Source organism: Silurus meridionalis, chromosome 3 (genome assembly GCF_014805685.1).
Source record: "Silurus meridionalis isolate SWU-2019-XX chromosome 3, ASM1480568v1, whole genome shotgun sequence".
In the NCBI taxonomy this organism is placed as follows: Eukaryota; Metazoa; Chordata; class Actinopteri; order Siluriformes; family Siluridae; genus Silurus; species Silurus meridionalis.
Genome location: NC_060886.1, coordinates 12,655,608 through 12,674,231, shown reverse-complemented (window position 1 = coordinate 12,674,231; position 18,624 = coordinate 12,655,608). Strand labels below are relative to the sequence as shown.

At 34.5% G+C, this 18,624-nt stretch overlaps 1 protein-coding gene across 5 annotated transcripts in view; it reads left to right on the top strand.

Annotated features, from left to right (window-relative positions):
- The first annotated feature begins 721 nt into the window (after positions 1 to 721).
- inpp4aa (inositol polyphosphate-4-phosphatase type I Aa) overlaps positions 722 to 18,624 on the top strand; it is a 19,601-nt gene continuing 1,698 nt past the window's right edge. Inside the window, exons 1-22 of one of the 5 annotated variants that reach the window (XM_046845497.1) lie at positions 722 to 863; positions 8,706 to 8,997; positions 9,123 to 9,167; positions 9,525 to 9,643; positions 9,759 to 9,875; positions 9,970 to 10,049; positions 10,197 to 10,305; positions 10,613 to 10,703; positions 11,194 to 11,341; positions 11,427 to 11,557; positions 11,731 to 11,835; positions 12,166 to 12,274; positions 12,684 to 12,701; positions 13,863 to 14,049; positions 14,757 to 14,975; positions 15,077 to 15,389; positions 16,255 to 16,287; positions 16,407 to 16,579; positions 17,137 to 17,260; positions 17,735 to 18,002; positions 18,314 to 18,411; positions 18,491 to 18,603. In XM_046845497.1, coding sequence (XP_046701453.1) covers positions 8,898 to 8,997; positions 9,123 to 9,167; positions 9,525 to 9,643; positions 9,759 to 9,875; positions 9,970 to 10,049; positions 10,197 to 10,305; positions 10,613 to 10,703; positions 11,194 to 11,341; positions 11,427 to 11,557; positions 11,731 to 11,835; positions 12,166 to 12,274; positions 12,684 to 12,701; positions 13,863 to 14,049; positions 14,757 to 14,975; positions 15,077 to 15,389; positions 16,255 to 16,287; positions 16,407 to 16,579; positions 17,137 to 17,260; positions 17,735 to 18,002; positions 18,314 to 18,411; positions 18,491 to 18,603 — 2,700 coding nt within the window. In that variant the 5' untranslated portion in view covers positions 722 to 863; positions 8,706 to 8,897. Of the gene's footprint in view, positions 864 to 1,857; positions 2,012 to 8,705; positions 8,998 to 9,122; positions 9,168 to 9,524; positions 9,644 to 9,758; positions 9,876 to 9,969; positions 10,050 to 10,196; positions 10,306 to 10,612; positions 10,704 to 11,193; positions 11,342 to 11,426; positions 11,558 to 11,730; positions 11,836 to 12,165; positions 12,275 to 12,683; positions 12,702 to 13,862; positions 14,050 to 14,756; positions 14,976 to 15,076; positions 15,390 to 16,254; positions 16,288 to 16,406; positions 16,580 to 17,136; positions 17,261 to 17,734; positions 18,003 to 18,313; positions 18,412 to 18,490; positions 18,604 to 18,624 lie in introns of those variants that run through there. The other 4 variants (XM_046845496.1, XM_046845500.1, XM_046845498.1 and 1 more) reach the window with 4 other exon arrangements.

Here is an 18,624-nt window from a genome sequence, read left to right as displayed (position 1 = left end):
TTGGTATGTAAAACATATTATTATACATAATACATAATATACATAATATGTATATTATGTATATATTGTATTGTAAATACATAACATACGTATGTAATATACATAATATACATATTATTATTATTATTATTATTATTATTATTATTAATAAACACAATCTAAAAAACAATGAATACAAACGTCATTCTTTTTCTGCATTATCATAATCATCATATTCTTCTTCTTCTTCACCGTCTTATTTTTCTTTTTCTTCTTCTTGACCGACATAACCTCTACAAACTGTACATTAACTGGACCAGGTCTGCTGCAAGCAGAAATACAGTGAAACGTCTGTAACCAGAATGAATAAAAAACATAAGAAACAAGACTCACTAACGGGTGTAATACTCAGTTTTAACCTCTCGATGGAGCTGTTTGACCAAACTTTGAAGCAAAATGTATGTCTTTCCATTTAATATTAATATATACAGCATTTTACCAATGCACATTGACTTCCACTATACAACACCTGCGCTGTAATCTGATATAATGTGATCCTTGTGAATTATTTCTTTAATTAATAATTCTATTACATAGACTTTACTTTGAAAATATTTTTTTAAATGACGTCTATTAAAGTCAAAATATTATGGTGGGCGACGGGGGCTATCACTCTCAATACAGAAACATTTGTGCATGCGTTCTCAGTGAAAGTGCGTGTTTTTAGTATTTAAAGCCTGTTTGCAACTCTCAGCCACCATAACATTTTCATTTTCATACAAAAAGAAAAAAAGAACAACCACCCTGTAGATGATGCAGCTTCCATTGAAATATTTAGATTTGGATTTTTTTATCGCTCCGATGGGTGAATTTATTCAAGTAAGGTAGGACTCATTTACATGTGTAATAGACGACTCATTTAACTGATACATAGGTAGCAATATTGCTATTTATTTAATAATTATATTGCAATAGAACAATTGTTAAAATAATCAGCAGACAAAATGATAGACAGTGCTGTGGATTTATTGATTAATGAGGTTATTTGTCATACCACACAGCCGGGTGATAAAACTGAATTTGATCGCTTAATTTAGATTTTTTTTCTGTGCACTAGTAAATGTGTTACAAGTTAAAATTATTTATAGCAATTATTTATAAATCAATGTGATGTAAATGACCATTCCGTTATAGTTAGATTGATCTGATATTGTATTATCTCCAATAGGCCATATATATGTATATTAATAATACATTTTTTTTTTTTTTTTTTATAAAAAGCCACCAGTCATTCATACACACACACACACACACACACACACACACACACACACATATATATATATATATATATATATATATATATATATATATATATATAAATGTGTGTGTGTGTGTGTGTGTGTGTGTGTGTGTGTGTGTGTGTGTGTATGAATGTCTGGTTCATATCTGGTTCATTATACATTGTAAGAAAAACCTAGTTTATTGATGTCCTGTCTCGGCTACAGTGTGTTTTTTACATCAGAATCACAATCCGGTTGATTGGCCAAGTGTGTTGACACACACAAGGAATTTGGTTCCAGCTGTTAGTGACTCTCAAAAGTAGAGACATAAATAAAACCTATGCATTACAAAACAGACTATACAAGACAATACAGACAATGTGAGACAGTAGAGACAGTGTGGGTAATAAATAGGGATACAGCTCAGTAATGTATACGAGTAAGCGTATGGATCTTGTTCATTCGTATAGCCTCCGTTAGAGATGCCCTCGGAATTTTGGTGCACCACATCGCAGGTGTAACGTCACCTGACGTCAGTAAAACGGTGCGCGATTAAGAAAGGGGGCGGGGCTTTGCGAGCAAAATCTTACGTCACGCCGAATGACGGAGTGAAAGGGCGAGTCTAGGATCTATATACAGTGCAGAGAACGCCAATCAGCTGGTATATATAAAATCTATATACATAGGAAGTAAACAAAGAGAATTGGAGAGGATGCACTACGAAAATGGAGCGCGGTTGTGACTGGGGCGTAAGTTTATTTATCTGTCTTTTAATTACAGATAGCTGTAGATGCATCGGGGCGTTTTTTTTTGTGAGCGCAATAAACAAACACGGGCCAAATCTCATCAGTCTTACTGGAAAGTGTGCGCACTGGGAGATCGCTGAAGGTGTGTCGGGTTTAAACGGTGTGTTTCGGGCGACATGGTGTATCTGGATGTTTCATTGCAATGAGCAGAATGTTGCGAATGTAACTGAAGCCTTCTCTTCTCCTCTCTTCTCCTCTCTTCTCCACTCCTTTCCTCTGTCTTGTCCTCTCCCCTCTCCATGGTGATCTCGGAGCTTTGGGTTTGAGTAGGATGCTGCAGCATCGATGCGTCGCTGCATTTTTACTAACAGGAAAGATAAACCAGCTCTTCTGGTGTTTGGACCTCTATTAGATTCCCGTCGGTTTTACACTGCTGCGTGAAAGGCCTGTCTGCTGAATTTCCTGTTTCACACAACGTTCATAGCTGTGCATTCAGCTTGCTACAAACAGCATTCGACTGTATACAGACACGCGATTATTATTCCACACGTCTTGGTGTTATAAGCTTTGATTTCTCTCTGATAGTATTTATCAAAATACACACAAGTCTATTATTACCTTCACAGACACACAGTAGCACTATTAAAGCACCAGTGCTTCACTGTTCTGGCATTTCCTCCTTACTGGTTTCTTGTAGCTTTAATATGTAGAACCTTGTAGTCATTGTCAGCGTGCTGCTCTTGGTATTTTACAGTACAATATCCTTTCTGCATGTGTATCAGGCACACTCTTATTATCTTTATCATATTCTTTGGTAAATTGATCAACTCTCATGTATAACAGTTATCCCAAAAGCTAGCAATGATGAAAGCACTTTTGGTTTAGCATTTACAAATCACGCCTAATTTCAAGACAATTTTGGATGCAATGTGAATGAAATGTAAAAAAGGTCTTAAAACACCAAGGGGCAAACTCTATGAACCCTATGAATCAAAGGTTAATGGGCCATAATCAGGATGTATTAATGCTCACTGAAAGCATGGTTACAGTGCTCGGTTTAAACTGCAGCACTACAGGAAATCATGGCCAGAGTTTCAGGATAGTAGCTGGTAGTGTTGGTAGCAGTAAATTAATCCAAACCTACTGCTATTCTAGCAGCAAGCTGTTACAGCAGAACCTGTTGGCTAATAATGGTTGCTAAGATTGTTGCTTGCTTGCAGAGACAGGAAAATTATGGCTGTATTTATATGAGTGTTCTCATACACAAGTGACAGTAACAGATGGTGATGGTTAGTAACTGGTAAAAGAAAGAAAGCTTTGGTGAAAAATAGGTTACTGCTGAGGCATTGCAGGGTTGTTGTTTTTTGTTATTTTTCTGTAAACATTATTATGTTAATGATTAATTTTTACTCATTAGTTTCCTAAATAAAACTATGCACAAAGTAATTCCCAGTGTTTTGCATAGATTATATTTAACCAACCCTGTGTTTGTCTCTAAGATAAAGTATTTTTCCAAACATAGTTTTGGGGAATTTTACTGTGTTCCAACACTGTGAGCCAAACACTCAGTGACAGTTAAAAAAAGAGCAGAAAACAAAAAGTTGTTTGTGCAGAAGCTGGATGAAATAAGCATCTGCAGTGCAGGCGGTTCTGACAGTATCTTTGGAGTGTGTAGGGATGCTGTATAAATGGGTCAGTTGGTCCGATTTGTCCTAACAGGGAGTCCACTTCAACCTTTTCTGCAAGCTGCAAGACAGCAGTGACTATTAACAAGGTCTGGCAAGTATATGCAACAGCAAATATCTATATCTGTATACAGATTTGAATAGCATAGAGTATTTTTTTTATATTATGTTGTCCTTTATTCACAATGTAGATGGTTGTTTTGTTTATATTTAATACTTATAATAAAATATAACTATAGGAGTTCAATTGGATTGTGACACATAACCCGTTATAATCATTGTTTCCCCTCTTATTAATATCTTAAGGGATATTGCAGGCATTGTTTTTTTTTTTTTACTTTATATAGTAAATAATATGCATTATTGTGTAATTTCATATCTCAATACAATGTTTGTGATTAGAGTTATAATGACTTTGGTGAAATAACACACTGACCATCATACCTAAAGGTGGATGGAAACATTGATTGTGGGAAATTGCAAAACTAATCCAGTCTCATTGTACAACAAGGAACAGTACAGGAGGTCCTGTATATCTGCCACTATAAGACTCTTACATTTTTGGAAACAATATATCCGAACGCTGCACTTTCACATTTCACAGATTTCTGCACTATTGATTTATTGAGTCATTCCAGGCAGCGCTGTATTATTGCTGCTATAGTCTGGTACTCTATTTCATCTTAACACATGAATATAGTCACTTGCCACTTCATCATCCATGCATCATTTTAGTTATAGCTTAGTTTTGATAATTGTCTTTTTTTCTACTGGAACACTGTTTACTATAGGGATAAATAAAGTACTCATTCTGCCTGTACCTGATGTAGGTTTATGTCAGAGATGAATTGAGGTTCTAGGGTTTGACTAGAACTCTTCTTCAGGACTCAGCATACAGGATGGAAATGAATTAAAGAATGCCATGTTTGATCACAGGAGTTGGGCAAGAAGGTGGTCTGTGATCATGCTGCTCTAATATCATCTGACTCAGCTTGTTTACTGCACAAATGTTGGACATTTATTTCAGCTATTAATTGAGTTGTTCTATAAAAAATCCTTGAGTTTACTATCTGCTGCTTTTCCTTCCTTTTTTCCATCATCATATGACATAAGAACTAAGTGTTAACATATAATGTAGATATTGAAGATATTGCAGTACTAATATTTAATTTAATTCAACTCATTTATTATAGCTAAACAATGTTGAAGGAGAGATATGATGTGAAGGAGAGAGAGATTTTGCCAAATTTCAAAAGACAAAGGACAAAATGTCTGTCTGTTCTGATTGGGATCTTTATCATTAACCATTTGTCTGGCTTATAAATAGCACAGGAGTCTTCTATTAATCAGAGATGTTAAATTGCCCATGTTCAAGACAAAGAGGCCAGGGCTAGTGGAAAACAGAAAATGCAAGATGCTGCATTATACCAATCCTTGTATCATACCTCTTTGGTTTTGAAAACGTGCACTTTGTTTGTTAACTGACTAGACTTACTTCTGCTTGATGCTACCTGTCATGCATTTATATGTTTTGTGCACAATATATTTTGCACATTACTTCCCCAAAATGTATTGACAACATTCAGTAAGTGCACCGAAAGTCAGAAAAGACTCACACACACAAAAAAAGACCATTTCCTTTAAGCTTCCTTCTTTGGCACAAATTTCAGGATGTGGTTGTAAAGCAAGACTGTATAATGAAAGAAGGAAGATGCAGCTGGCCTGAGAAGGGCCTGTCTGTCATGCATGCTCTGCCACGTGTTCATGATGTCATGTTCTGCAATGGAAGTCAAGTCATATCTGCGTATAGAAGAAAATATGGTGTATTTGGTTGTAATATCTTAAATGTTTGTCTATAGTGTTTTTTAGGTAACCTACATTTTTATTATGTCATATCAAGTAATAATATGCAAATATGTGTGTTGGTAAACTGTGCTCACTTCCAAATCCAGTGTTGTCTAATTAGCTTTGAAAAAGGTTTTCTGATAACTACCAAGTTGGTTAAACAGTTGCTTATTTGATAGTGATAGGCAAGCTGAATAGATCAATAAACATTTGGTGCATTTAGAAAGTATTCACACCCCCTTCATTTTTTTCTTAATATTGGTATGTTATAGCCTGATATATTTTTTTTAATTTAATTAATTATATACACTTAGTACCCCATAATGACAAAGTGAAAAAATGTCCGTAAATGTTTAAAAAAAACAAACAACTGAAATATCGCATGTACAAAAGTATTCAGACCCTTCGATCAGTATTTAGTTTAAGCACGTTTGGCAACAATTACAGCCTCATGTATTTTTCCAGGATTTATTCAAAAAGCTTAGATTGAGGGATGTTCTGGCCTTCTTCATGGCAAATCCTTTTAAACTGGCTCAGGTGGGATGTGGATTGTTGATGTACAGCCACTTTCAGGTCAATCCAGAGATGCTCAATAGGGTTTAAGTCAGAGCTCTGGCTGGGCCACTCTAGGACGTTCACAGAGTTGTCTCTGAGCCACTCCTGTGTTGTCTTGACTGTGTGCATTGGGTTATTGTCATGTATTGTTTTTGTAGCCTCCCCTGTGCCTTGCAACAATCCTGTCTCTGAACTCTGCAGGCACTTCCTTTAACCTCGTGGCTTGGTTTTTGCTCTGTCGGTGTGTGCCTCTCCAAATTTTGTCCAATCAGTAAGCACAGGTGGACTATTTTTAAGGTGTTGAAACGTCTCAGTAATGTTCAAGAGAATTAGGAGGCACCTGAGCAGATTTTCAAGTGTTGATGCAAAGCATCTGAATACTTACATACATGCGATATTTCAGTTTTTTATTTTTTTTTTAAAGTTTTTACAAACATTTCTAGAATTCTGTTTTTACTTTTTTTTACTATCTATTATATCTACTATTTTACTACCAGGCCGCAATATAACAAAATTGAAAAAGTGAAGGGTGTCTGAATACTTTACGAATGCACTGTATATATACATATGACAAAAATAATTTTAAAAATGTAAATCAAAAATAGCATTTAGCCAAAGCAATGACAGTGGTAGTTAAACTCATTTGTGTGATGTATAGTACATTTTAAACGACTATAGTTCAGTTACCTGTAATGATCAAATGAAGAATCTGCTTGGTCCACAATGGAAATGTCACAAAATGCACAAAACTTTATTTTCTTACATTATTACATAATATATAACAGGTAGTTTCCATTCACTGATTTACATTTTTACATGGTTTTTACATGGTTTAACATACCCATGTGATATTACTTAATTAGGTTGTATTACAATATGAATAAATGGTGTTTTCATTCTTTCTCCTACATTTTCACTTTCCCACTAGTGGGAGAGTGCTGAAAGATGGGCAGTCTGTATACTGTGTGGGAACTAACATGAATCAGAGAAATCTGATTCATGACTCTGAGTCAGACTTCAGGAAAGAGTACTTGATGTTACTGCTCAATGGATCTTTGTAATATTACTCCAAATTGAATTCTATTCGTAAAAAAATAACATAATAAAAACCTACCGGTATTTGTATCAAAATAGGGCTCTTCATCCAGTTTCAATATAAAATAAAAAGTGAAAGTTTGATTATTATTTTCCATTCATATAATTTGAAATATATGTATCTATACTGTCACCTCTCAGCTTGTGTATTGTATAAAAGATAAGCAGTGCAAGAGAGCAGTTTTTATAACACAGCTATGGTTACATTTATTTTCTTCCTAAAACAGCAGACTTCAGGGGTATATATCCAATACGCAAATATTCACTGTGGGTGAAACATAATATTTATAAGCACTTATTTTTAAAACACAAATTTTTTAACTCTTTTTGAGATATCAATTGGATAAAGGGCAGCATAGCAAAGTACAATCAGATGGATGGTTGTGGATTGATGGGTGACTATGATGCGTTAAGATACAATGGATTCAAGCCATCTAATACCAATGGAGAGCCCACTACCTTCAGTCGAGGATAAAGTCTGTCCATTTTAAGATATCAAAAAATTAAAATATGCCCACTTATCTGGCCTTTGTAATTGTTATGTTGTTTTCTTTATTTAATGTATATACTGCTTACTTATCCAAATTTTTGCTGCCATTGATTTATAGCCTTTTGTGTTTTTGGATGTTCTAGTAATGGGACATTTGATTTAATGCTCTGGTGATTTCGGGAAATGCACCAGGCTTCAGCTGCCAACACTGCAGGGATATATAATCTGCAAACCTGTTTCATTACTGGTTTTGCCTGCTAGACCTTTTTCTTTTTTGCTTTAGTTAATATCTCAGCTTCCTTTCTTCTCATACCTCTTTGAAACATTTTAGTTTTTAAAAAGGAGCTCATTTTGGATATGCGAATACATGCATATTAAATGCACAAATAAGTATTCAATCATTCACTTTTACGGTGATATATATAGTAAAAGAAAGTCACCTCACCACTATCATCAAAACTCCATTAAGCTCTCACTGATCAAAACAATAACATACATTTCACATTTATTATTGAACATGTGAAATTTTAAATAAGAGAAGCGGAAGTTTTAAGGTTTTTGTGCAACTTGTGCTTATTGATAATGTACTGTCTTTTAGCTATACTTGATCAGTTCCAGAAGGCAGACAAGTGCATCTTATTTTTGAATGAAACAGTGTCCATTCATCTTGTAATTTTAAGCAAAATGTAGTAAAATGGTCCTCCTTTTTATATGTTTTATTGTTATGAGTTTCTTGGTATAGGTAATAATACAGAGAAATAGCATTTTTAACTGGTGTCAGTCCATGAGTTTTGATGAGTTGTTCATCAGTGTTCATTAAGCTTGACTAAATTCAAAAATACATGTGTAAATCCCTCACTTCTTTAAATGTCCTTATAGCAATATAGAATACAGGCATGCTTACCTGCTTAGAATCTTCTGCTGTATCACATTAAGCGTATCTAAGCCTCTGTATCTAATATGACTTGCCAATAGTTGACAGGTGTTGTGAATTAGATATTTACTGCCCTCCATTTCTTCTTTCCAGGTTTCCATTTAGAAGTCTAGTTTATGGAGTGAAGCAGGTCTACACATTTCACCATCACACTTGATTTACACTCAAGATATAAAGCTGTGAGGGGACTTGTGCTCTTCCAATTGTTCTTCATATCCTTATAATCAATACTGCTCTCCAACCTTAGTCCTCAAAACCCTAAAGGTTTGTTTTAGTTGATACAAAATGGCGGGGAAAGAGCGCAGTCCTCGCCACAGGCCCTGGTCTGTGTATCGTGCCAACACATTTGATATCGCTTCCGAAATGATAGGGTTGACACTGACAGGTAAGAAGTACACAGATTTGGTTTTCTTATTTGGATGCTGAATATTTATTAGATTTGTAGATTATAATCATTACTCGTGTGCTAGTATGTAATATAATGTATGTTATGTAAAAATCTGTTTTTAGGAAATAGTCAGGATCCTGATGAACCTGTGCTGGAGTTTAGCTTGGGTAAGTTGCCGACAGAAAAAGGAATTAAAAAGTTTTTGATCTAAAGGGTTTTTTGGTCAGTTGCCTATCCTGCACATGCTGGGCATTATACTGGAAGTTAATAAATAAATAAATTCCAGATTTATCTTGTGCTAATGCTGGTTTACATGTCTGAAGAGAATACAATGTGAATGTTATATTCAAATAAAAATGGTAGCTATATTTGCTAGTGTATAATACCTCTAGAGATTTGTGAGCATGTTTTATGTTATACATCTAGAATTCTTAGGATTGACACAGGGATTCACAGTGACCTTGACTACGATAAAGCAGTTACTGAGCATAAATGAATGAATGATTTTAGTCCTTCTTTTATAGCATGCAGTGAGTTATTGACTCCAACATTGGAACGTAAACCCAGTAGCTTTGTGGCAGTGAGCTGCACCACCCCTCCTCAAGCATTTTGGACAAAGCATGCTCAGACTGAGATTATAGAGGTGAGAAAGGTTGCATTAAGAACATAGTGCTCTCACACTAGGATATTTATAACTGACTTTAACTAAAATGGTAACATGTATCTTTACAAGGAGTGTGCTTTACTTCTCATTTAAGGGTACAAGCAACCCAATATACCTCAGTAGCATTGCCTTTTTTCAAGACTCTCTGATCACCCAGCAGACACAAGTGAAACTTTCAGTCTATGATGTCAAAGACCGTTCACAGGGCACGGTGAGAATGATCAAACCTGTGTTTTTATATAAAGCTTAATATTTATTGTGCACCATGGACTAATGGCCTCTGTGTTGTTTTTTTTTTTTATCAGATGTACCTACTTGGTTCCGCTATGTTCACAGTGAAAGAACTTTTGCAGGACAAATATCATAGATTACACCTCACACTAAGGTATGTGAACTCAAAGAGTACAAAATGCTCAAACAGAAACCTAGTTTGCTTTGATTTGTAGTGATATACGGTATATTTAAGACGTCATGTAGTCCAGTACTTTGTGGAATGTCATTGGTCAGATTTATTGTTTGTTTAATCGTTCAGATCAGCAGAAAATGAGAAGATAGGCAACATTACCATTATTGCTTGGCAGTTGGAAGAAAAGAAAGACCAGAGAGCCCCACTGGCTCGCACTGACACAGTTAATGGCAGGGTGAGTGGAGTTTATACTGTATACTATATACTATATACTGTATATAGTAATGTAAACACATTATACATTTTGGATAATAAAAACCATGATTTATTTCACAAACACAAATGAATTAAACAGGCTGTAAAGAAATTGTAATGAAATGAAGTAAAAGTAATGTACTTGTAGATATATTGAGAATAAAGTATTAACATGGTAAAATTTTTAGCCATTATGGATATTGCAATTTATTATATTAAAGACACTCATAATTAAATATGCTGCACACTACACTGTATTTTCTTATAAATTATGTAAATTTTCACAGATGGTGCTACCTGTTGATGAAAGTCTGACTGAATCCATGGGAATGAAATCAAAATCTGCTTCTCTGTGCAAAGACACACTCCTGAGGGCAGGCGAGTGTTTAACTATTTTGTCACTAATTACAGTTTGCTGGGCTTTTAGGGGAAATCTTTCAACTGTAGCTATTTCATAAACTTGCATAATGGTCCTGAAGGCTATGTTTATTTTTAGCATTTGTTTATAAAAAGTCATCCATAATTCATATGCCTCCCCATTTTTAACTCATTGAGATGGACTCACACTCCTACATTCTTTTTTGCTTTGGTTTTTTTTTATGCAGACTTTTAATCTCACAAAAGTAAAATGCCTTTTTTTATTATTATTCTTAGTTTTTATAATAAAGTCTAAGAACAAAGATTCCATATGGCACTATTAAGGCTTTTCAGCTGGTTCTTCCTGGATAATTTTAATTATTACATCATGGTGGACAGTTGTTTCCCATTCAGAAAAGGATTCAACCACAACATTAATAGAATTAAAACAATTTCTGGCTTAGCGGTGAGTTACCCTTCTCTCTGATATTGTGTAAAATTGGTGTTACAGTATTTGGAGGTACAATATCACGAATGTACCGATTTCCCACCACGGATGGAAACCATCTACGTGTCCTGGAGCAGATGGCAGAGAGCGTTCTGTCACTGCACATCCCCAGGCAGTTTGTAAAGCTGCTACTAGAAGAAGATGCTGCCAGGTATTTCCCATAGTATATCAATGTGTGTTAGTCCATGTAGAGTTATTTTCTGATTTTATATATTATATACTCTATTTGTATGAAGGGTGTGTGAGCTGGAGGAGTTGGGAGAGTTGTCTCCATGTTGGGAGAATCTAAGAAGACAGATCATCACTCAGTATCAGACAATCATTCTCACCTATCAGGAAACTCTTAGTGACCTGCATGAATACAAGGGTAGAGATATCCATCTCATTATAAACTTATAAGTGCATGTAAACACTTAACTTAAATAGTATAATGTTGCTAAACCTGCACGTCATATGATGTCATAAAGAACTATAATTTTACCTGTTGTAATTTACTTGCCTTTATATCATTCTTTTTTAATATTTATCTCTATTCATCAGGTCCCTCTTTTAAATCTAGCACTTTGAAAGCAGAGAAGAGGTTGGAGTTTGTGCCAACCAATCTCCATATTCAAAGGATGAGGGTACAGGGCGAGTCAGGTTACGGTACATATGCTGGAATATTTTCAGCTACTGATACGAAAATGTTTTCGTCTGGAGTTGATATGTTAATACATACTGAGATTATTATTTTAGCATTAGTACCAGTAACTCAAGGTTTTTTTTATAGTGACTCAATGAATGTTTTAGCATTTTGCAATGAGTAAAGCAGTAAAATGTTCATTTTTCCTTTATTTTTCTAGCCAGCATTGATTGTATTAGCAATACATAAATAATAAAATATAATATAATAAAGTATAATAAAATATAAAATAATATAATAATTATTATATTATTATATTATTATTAAGCTGAAGTAACATTATCTCATTACAGATCGAACCTATGATGTGGTCACTACTGGAGCCCCTGCAGCACATCATCAAGGTTTTAAGGGCAATGGTTTGAGGAAACTAATTCAAAAGTTTGAGGAGACCAAAAAACAGTAAGGTTTAAACCTGATTGCTATGATAATGACAACTACAAACTACAAACTACAACTACATTGTGACATAATCACAAAAAAATTATGGGTTTGTCTATTCTTAGATTAAACTGATTTTACAGTTGTGTATTATGTAATAATGTAGACTAGCTATTAACTGTAGAGTTTGTTGTGAATGGTTTCATGTTGTGATTAGGTAATACTTCACACAAAGGCAGATGAAATGGGATTGCAAATCTTATAGTGAGTGGATGCTTCAGGGTCAGTGTTTTGTGGAAATAGTTGCTTCTTATTGCTGCTTATTTCTTTTAATTGAGTGTATAACTGTTTGTGGTTTTTTGTTTGTTTATTTATGCAAATATTTTCAGCTGTTCTGATTTTTGCACTTGTATTTTTGTTTTCTAATCAGTGCATATGAGGATGAAGGGTGAGTGCAGCAGGTTTGGTGGTGCAGCAGTTTTTATCGTTAGCTCCATCGTATGTTTGCATAGTGTTTACCCACTTCCAAATCAAGAAATGTGTTTTTTTGTTTGCTTGTTTATTACCACCATAGAATGTTCATATCTGCTGGAGTCACTTGTGACCTGCTGATAGTGTGTGGATACCTGACAAAAATATTTGACCACATGTGCTTGATCATTCAATTACAGATTTTTTCCCCATCTGCTGTTAAAATGTTCTCCACGTAAGTGAAAACCAAATATGAGTGCAATTGTCAGGTGTCCACATACTTTTAGCCACATAGTGTTTACTTCATGAGGTCTACATGTATACATATTGTATCTGTGTGTTCATGTTTCTCTATGTCTGACACATCAGTGATCTATCTCTGGATGGGAATAGTACAAGAAAATTTATATATATATATATATATATATATATATATATATATATATATATATATATATATATATATATATATTATATGTGTGTGTATATTAGGGCTGTCAATATAACAATAATACTTTAATCAACACGGACTCATTGATAAATATGTATGCGTTATGCAAATATATGTTTATTATTAGTGAAACCATACTTAACATAAAGTACATAAACGAACAAAATATTCTCGTAAATGTTTTAAAGTAATTATGCTTTTTTTAAAATGATATAAATCATCAGGACACCACACAGAACTTTTGCTGTGTTTCCACATGGACGCTTTTAATTACTGGATGTGTGCATCACGGCAGATTTTGGTGCTTGATTTGAGACATGGCCCATCAGTTAAACAAATGTTAAGTGATTTAAAATTAAATTTTTTTTTATATCTGAGTAAAGAAAGGACGTCATGAACAAAAGTGTGTTGCGTTGCAAGTTTTAATTTTGCCTATTTTATATTTAGTTATTTATATCTAATAAAAATTGTCAAACAGAAATGTGTGCTGCATTAATCACACTTTAATTTATTACTAAAATTAGTGCCCTAATATATATATATATATATATATATATATATATATATATATATATATATATATATATATATATACACAGTATATGACAACATATTTTTATATGCTCATCGGGATTAATTCTTCCAACTTGTATCTATTCTCTTTTTTTTTTTTTACTCTCTTTAAAGTGCTGGAGAGTCCCGTCCACATTCAGGGATGTACCAGCCACATGAGGTAATAAGAGCAAAAGAGATAATTTCCCATATTAACACCCTGAAGACACAAGTCAGCTACTACACAGAGCGCTTGTCCCGGGCTGCCAAGGAGCGCTCTGCTAATGCACTGGAGAGAACTCTCGGGATTCTAACAGAGAAGGTCTGTCTGCCTTATAATAAAAGCTCCCAATTCCTCTTTTCATTGTCTAATAGTACTTCAGCTAATGGAGCACCACCCTTTCTCTGGTTATTTTTTTAATTGTATGGTGGATGACATTCAAGACATGTTCATATTCACATACATGTATTTTTGCATCTTTTCAATAATCACACATAGTATGTCAATCAGGGATTAAAACACAGGATAGAAAAAAAACAGTGAGTAAAACATAAAAGACAGACAGACTTATGGAGCGACTACGAAACTTACAAAGAGAAAACATGGAAAACTACCAGCTACACAGATAAATAGAGAAATGCACAAAGAGTAGGCAAAGGGTTTAAATTAGAAAGCAATGTTCAGAAAGTTCTAGTTACCAAAAATAGAATGAGGTAGTGTGGGCCATTTCAAGCCTGTCCATGGCACTTCAGATTTTAGTGTTATTCCAGACTGCACTGTTAACAATGAATATTTTTTTATATACAAATAAAAACAATTACTAATATACTTTTTTATTTATTACTTAGTCTACATCAAATCTTACATTATTTGCCTCATGTTACTTTTAAAATCTGTCAAACACATCAAAAACTAATATTCATTTGTTTAAATGTTTGCTTATTCTAATTCAGCATTCTTCAGTAACATTCTCTTTTCTTTAAATGTGCTCAGAGAGTAAATTATAAGATTTTGTCCCTTTCTCTCAGACAAGGCAGCTGGTGACAGTTTGTGACAACAAGCTGCTGGCAACAGCCATCCAGGCTTTGAATGCAGCAAGGCCAGAGTTTGTTGCCTCTAAAACGTCTCCTTCTGGACCAGACACTGAACGTGTGGTTCTGCGTAATGACCAAAGCTCTTCCCAAGCCAAGTGGAGTGGCAAAGGGAATAGATCCTCCATGAATGTGGACTGGCATGAGGAAGAGTGGGTAAGTGGCACGACTGGCACAATCTTTTATTCAGAATGTAAACTCTCTCTCTCACTCTCTCTCTCTTTCTTTCACTTTTTCTATCCCTCTCTCTCCTGCAGGAAAAGGTTTGGCTTAATGTGGACAAAAGTATGGAGTGTGTTATTCACAGTGTGAACAGGCTGTTAATGAGGGAGAGGCTGCAGAGTGACAGTAGTGAGGACGTTTTCCTCTCTGACCAGCAGCCTAACAGTAGCAAGCGAGGTAGCCATGGCAATGCCTTCTGGATCAACCCCCAGTACCCGTCCTCATCATCCTCCCTGTGCACCCCTTTGTCCTCATCACATCCTCTTCCTGATTCCCATTCATCATTGTCATCCACCTCATCAGCTTCTCTGTCTTCTGCATGTGTAACCGGTTCTCATAGATCTCCCTGTACGTCCAGGCTTTTTACATGTAGTGTTTAAAAAAAAAGCACTGTTCTTTCTAATGCTTTCAGTTTCACATCCTTTTTTTTTTTTTTCACCTCTTTCGTTATTTCTAGTGTTATGTGCATTGAACAGCTAGTAGAAGTTAATAAAGTCTAATCCTGCCTTTTAATAAAACAATGATAAGCATCGGGCTGAGCAGACTATTAGATAATGTGGTCGCATTAACATTAAAAGACTGATGTTGGGCAAAATATTACATACATTACACACATTTTAGGTGTTTCACGTCCTTAGTGATTTACTGGGTTCATGTCATGTTTCCTCTAAATACCATACATGGCAAACTGAGAAGTTGTATCACTAATCTAAACACTAATCTGGCTTTTAGAATAAATAATATACAATGTGTGCTTTATCTATGTCAGCCAAAATTAAAATTAAAAATATCTTCCCAAATGGAGATCATTGTCTAAGGGTTATATAATTCTGTGTTACCTGACGTGACTGTAACTAAGAGACTGTGTGAATCTACACTCTAGGCCAGAAATATATTATTGTAGCCTCTTTTTTCCATACAGCCTTTATTAGGTGCTGTTGCACTTGATTTCACTTAAGTACAAAATAATCCAATTGTAATCATTTGTTGTTGATGCAAAAAATAAAATCTTACATTAAGTGGTATCTTTTTATCTTCAAAAGATTTGAAGGTTTTATAAAAGCCGTATGTGAGATTATGTATGTTAGGAATGATGATACATTTCTGCACATTTATTTGGATTTACTTATAAAATTGCAATTTCACATAATTTACTTGATGTGTAAGCATAAAAAACTTAAATAAATAAAATGCATGTTATATTCTTCTGCAGATGGAAGCCCCAATATTGATGGCTGCTCTCCAGGTAAGCCATGTGTGTGTGGAGATTGTTTCTTTACAATAGCACATCTTTTCCTTTACAATAGCATATTTATTCCACTCTATCAAAACTATGTAATTGCTGTTATCTGTGTGATACTAAAGGTGAATGGAGTGATGCCCTGTATCCTCTATTGACTACACTGAATGAGTGTGTAGCCATGATGAGTGACATGGCCAAAAAGTCTATGGTGTTTGTGCTGATGCAGGACTGCGCTCCCACTATTGCTATGAGTCTGGCTTTACAGTACCGCCGAGACGTGGTCTTCTGTCAAACGGTGAGACATTCATGCAGGCACAAGGATAACTACATGCCCATTAGCACTAATGAGTAAAACAGGAAACTGCTGTGTCTGCTGTACTGTAAAAACACTTTACTCATCTGTTACAGAGCCAAGGCTGCAAAATTAGTATAGATTCTCATATAGATATAATCACAAACAATATGTTTGCTAAATATATATATATATATATATATATATATATATATATATATATATATATATATATATATATATATACTGTATATATATTAGAGAGAGAGCGAGAGAGGGATGGATGGATGGATGAATGGATGAGTTTTTTTCCCCCTTGGATTAGATCTAAACGAAAATCTATACTGACCGTGTAACTGTATTGTAAAAAGAAAAAAAAATTATACTGTATTACTTCTGTATTACACTTGTGTTTGTATGTATATATATATATATAATTTAATCTAAGAGGTTTGATTTTTGCTTTCTATTGGTAAGTTTTTATTTGGTATAACATTTTTCTTTCTCTTCTTTTTTTTCATGATTACTTACCTAATTTGTGAATGTGTCTCTCTCCTTAGCTGCCAGCTGTAATATGTGGTTTTGTAGCAAAGCTGAGGAATTGTTTGTGTGATAAAGGTTTCCTGAGACAACTCCATACTATCGGTTTATTGGTCCAGTTTGAAGGTTTACTCAGCACTTATGGTATGTGTGTGCATTTACCTGCCATGTGTACGCATGATTTAACAATATTCTCCAGCTTCTATTCTGCATTCATTTTCAAATTAATATAATTTCTATCACAAATTACATTTTTAACAACTTGAGGACTTTTTTCATATTTACATGTAGTTCATGTAAGTGTACTCTAGTTTTTGTGGAACCTTATGACCCATTGTATATCAAATCCATTGGAGTGTTTTCTGAACATGCGATTCAGTAAAGAGGATTATACAGTATGTGAAGAAAATATGACATTTTGGAGTTAATGTGTTAACAGTTCATGTAATTACTATCACAAATGTGTTAACATAAAAATAGCTAATAATAATGCAAAATCTTAAAAAATATATTTAAGATAGTAAACAATTACTAATTGATTTAAATATTTCAAATTTCTATTTATTTTCTAAACATTCTAATAATTTGAATACTCCGATGTATGTTGTTCTGTTAAAGGGGAGGAGCTGGCAATGCTGGAGGACATGAGCATAGGCATCATGGACCTTAGGAACGTCACATTTAAGGTTACTCAGGCAACCTCCAGCTTTGGCCCTGACATGCTGCCTGTTATCACGGGCAACAGAGATGGGTTTAATGTGAGAGTACCTCTGCCTGGGGCTATGTTTGATGTTTTGCCACGAGAAATCCAAAATGGGATGCTCCTACGTGTTCAGCCTGTTCTGTTCAACATAGGAATTAATGAACAGCAGACACTTGCAGAGAAGTATGATTTATATATTTGTATGTATATATGTGTGTGTGTGTATATATATATATATATATATATATATATATATATATATATATATATATATATATATATATATGTGTGTGTGTGTGTGTGTGTGTGTGTGTGTGTGTGTGTGTGTGTGTGTGTGTGTGTAACAATACTTAATACACATCTGTATAAATCTTTGTAATTAAATCAGTTCTATTTTAAGTTCAATAAAGAATTCTTAAGCAGAAGAATCACTATAATTTGTGCTGGACTGGAGTTGTCTAGCCCTTACCATGGCATTTGTACTTTTTCAAAAGGTTTGGTGACACATCACTACAGGAAGTAATCAATGCTGAGAGTCTGACACGACTCAACTCTTACTATGATCAGTTCAAGGAAGTGCTGCCTGAGGACTGTGAGTCCTAAACCAGTTTAAAGATTTAAGCAGATTTTACTGTTTTTGTAGTTGTTTCACCCATTCTCTGCTCTCTCAGGTCTGCCACGATCTCATAGTCAGTACTGTATACCAGAGCTACTGAAATTCCTCACTCAGAATGTGAACTCCAGAAAGAGTAAGAATGTGGACATCCTTTGGCAGGCAGCAGAGGTACAGTAATTAACAGTTATA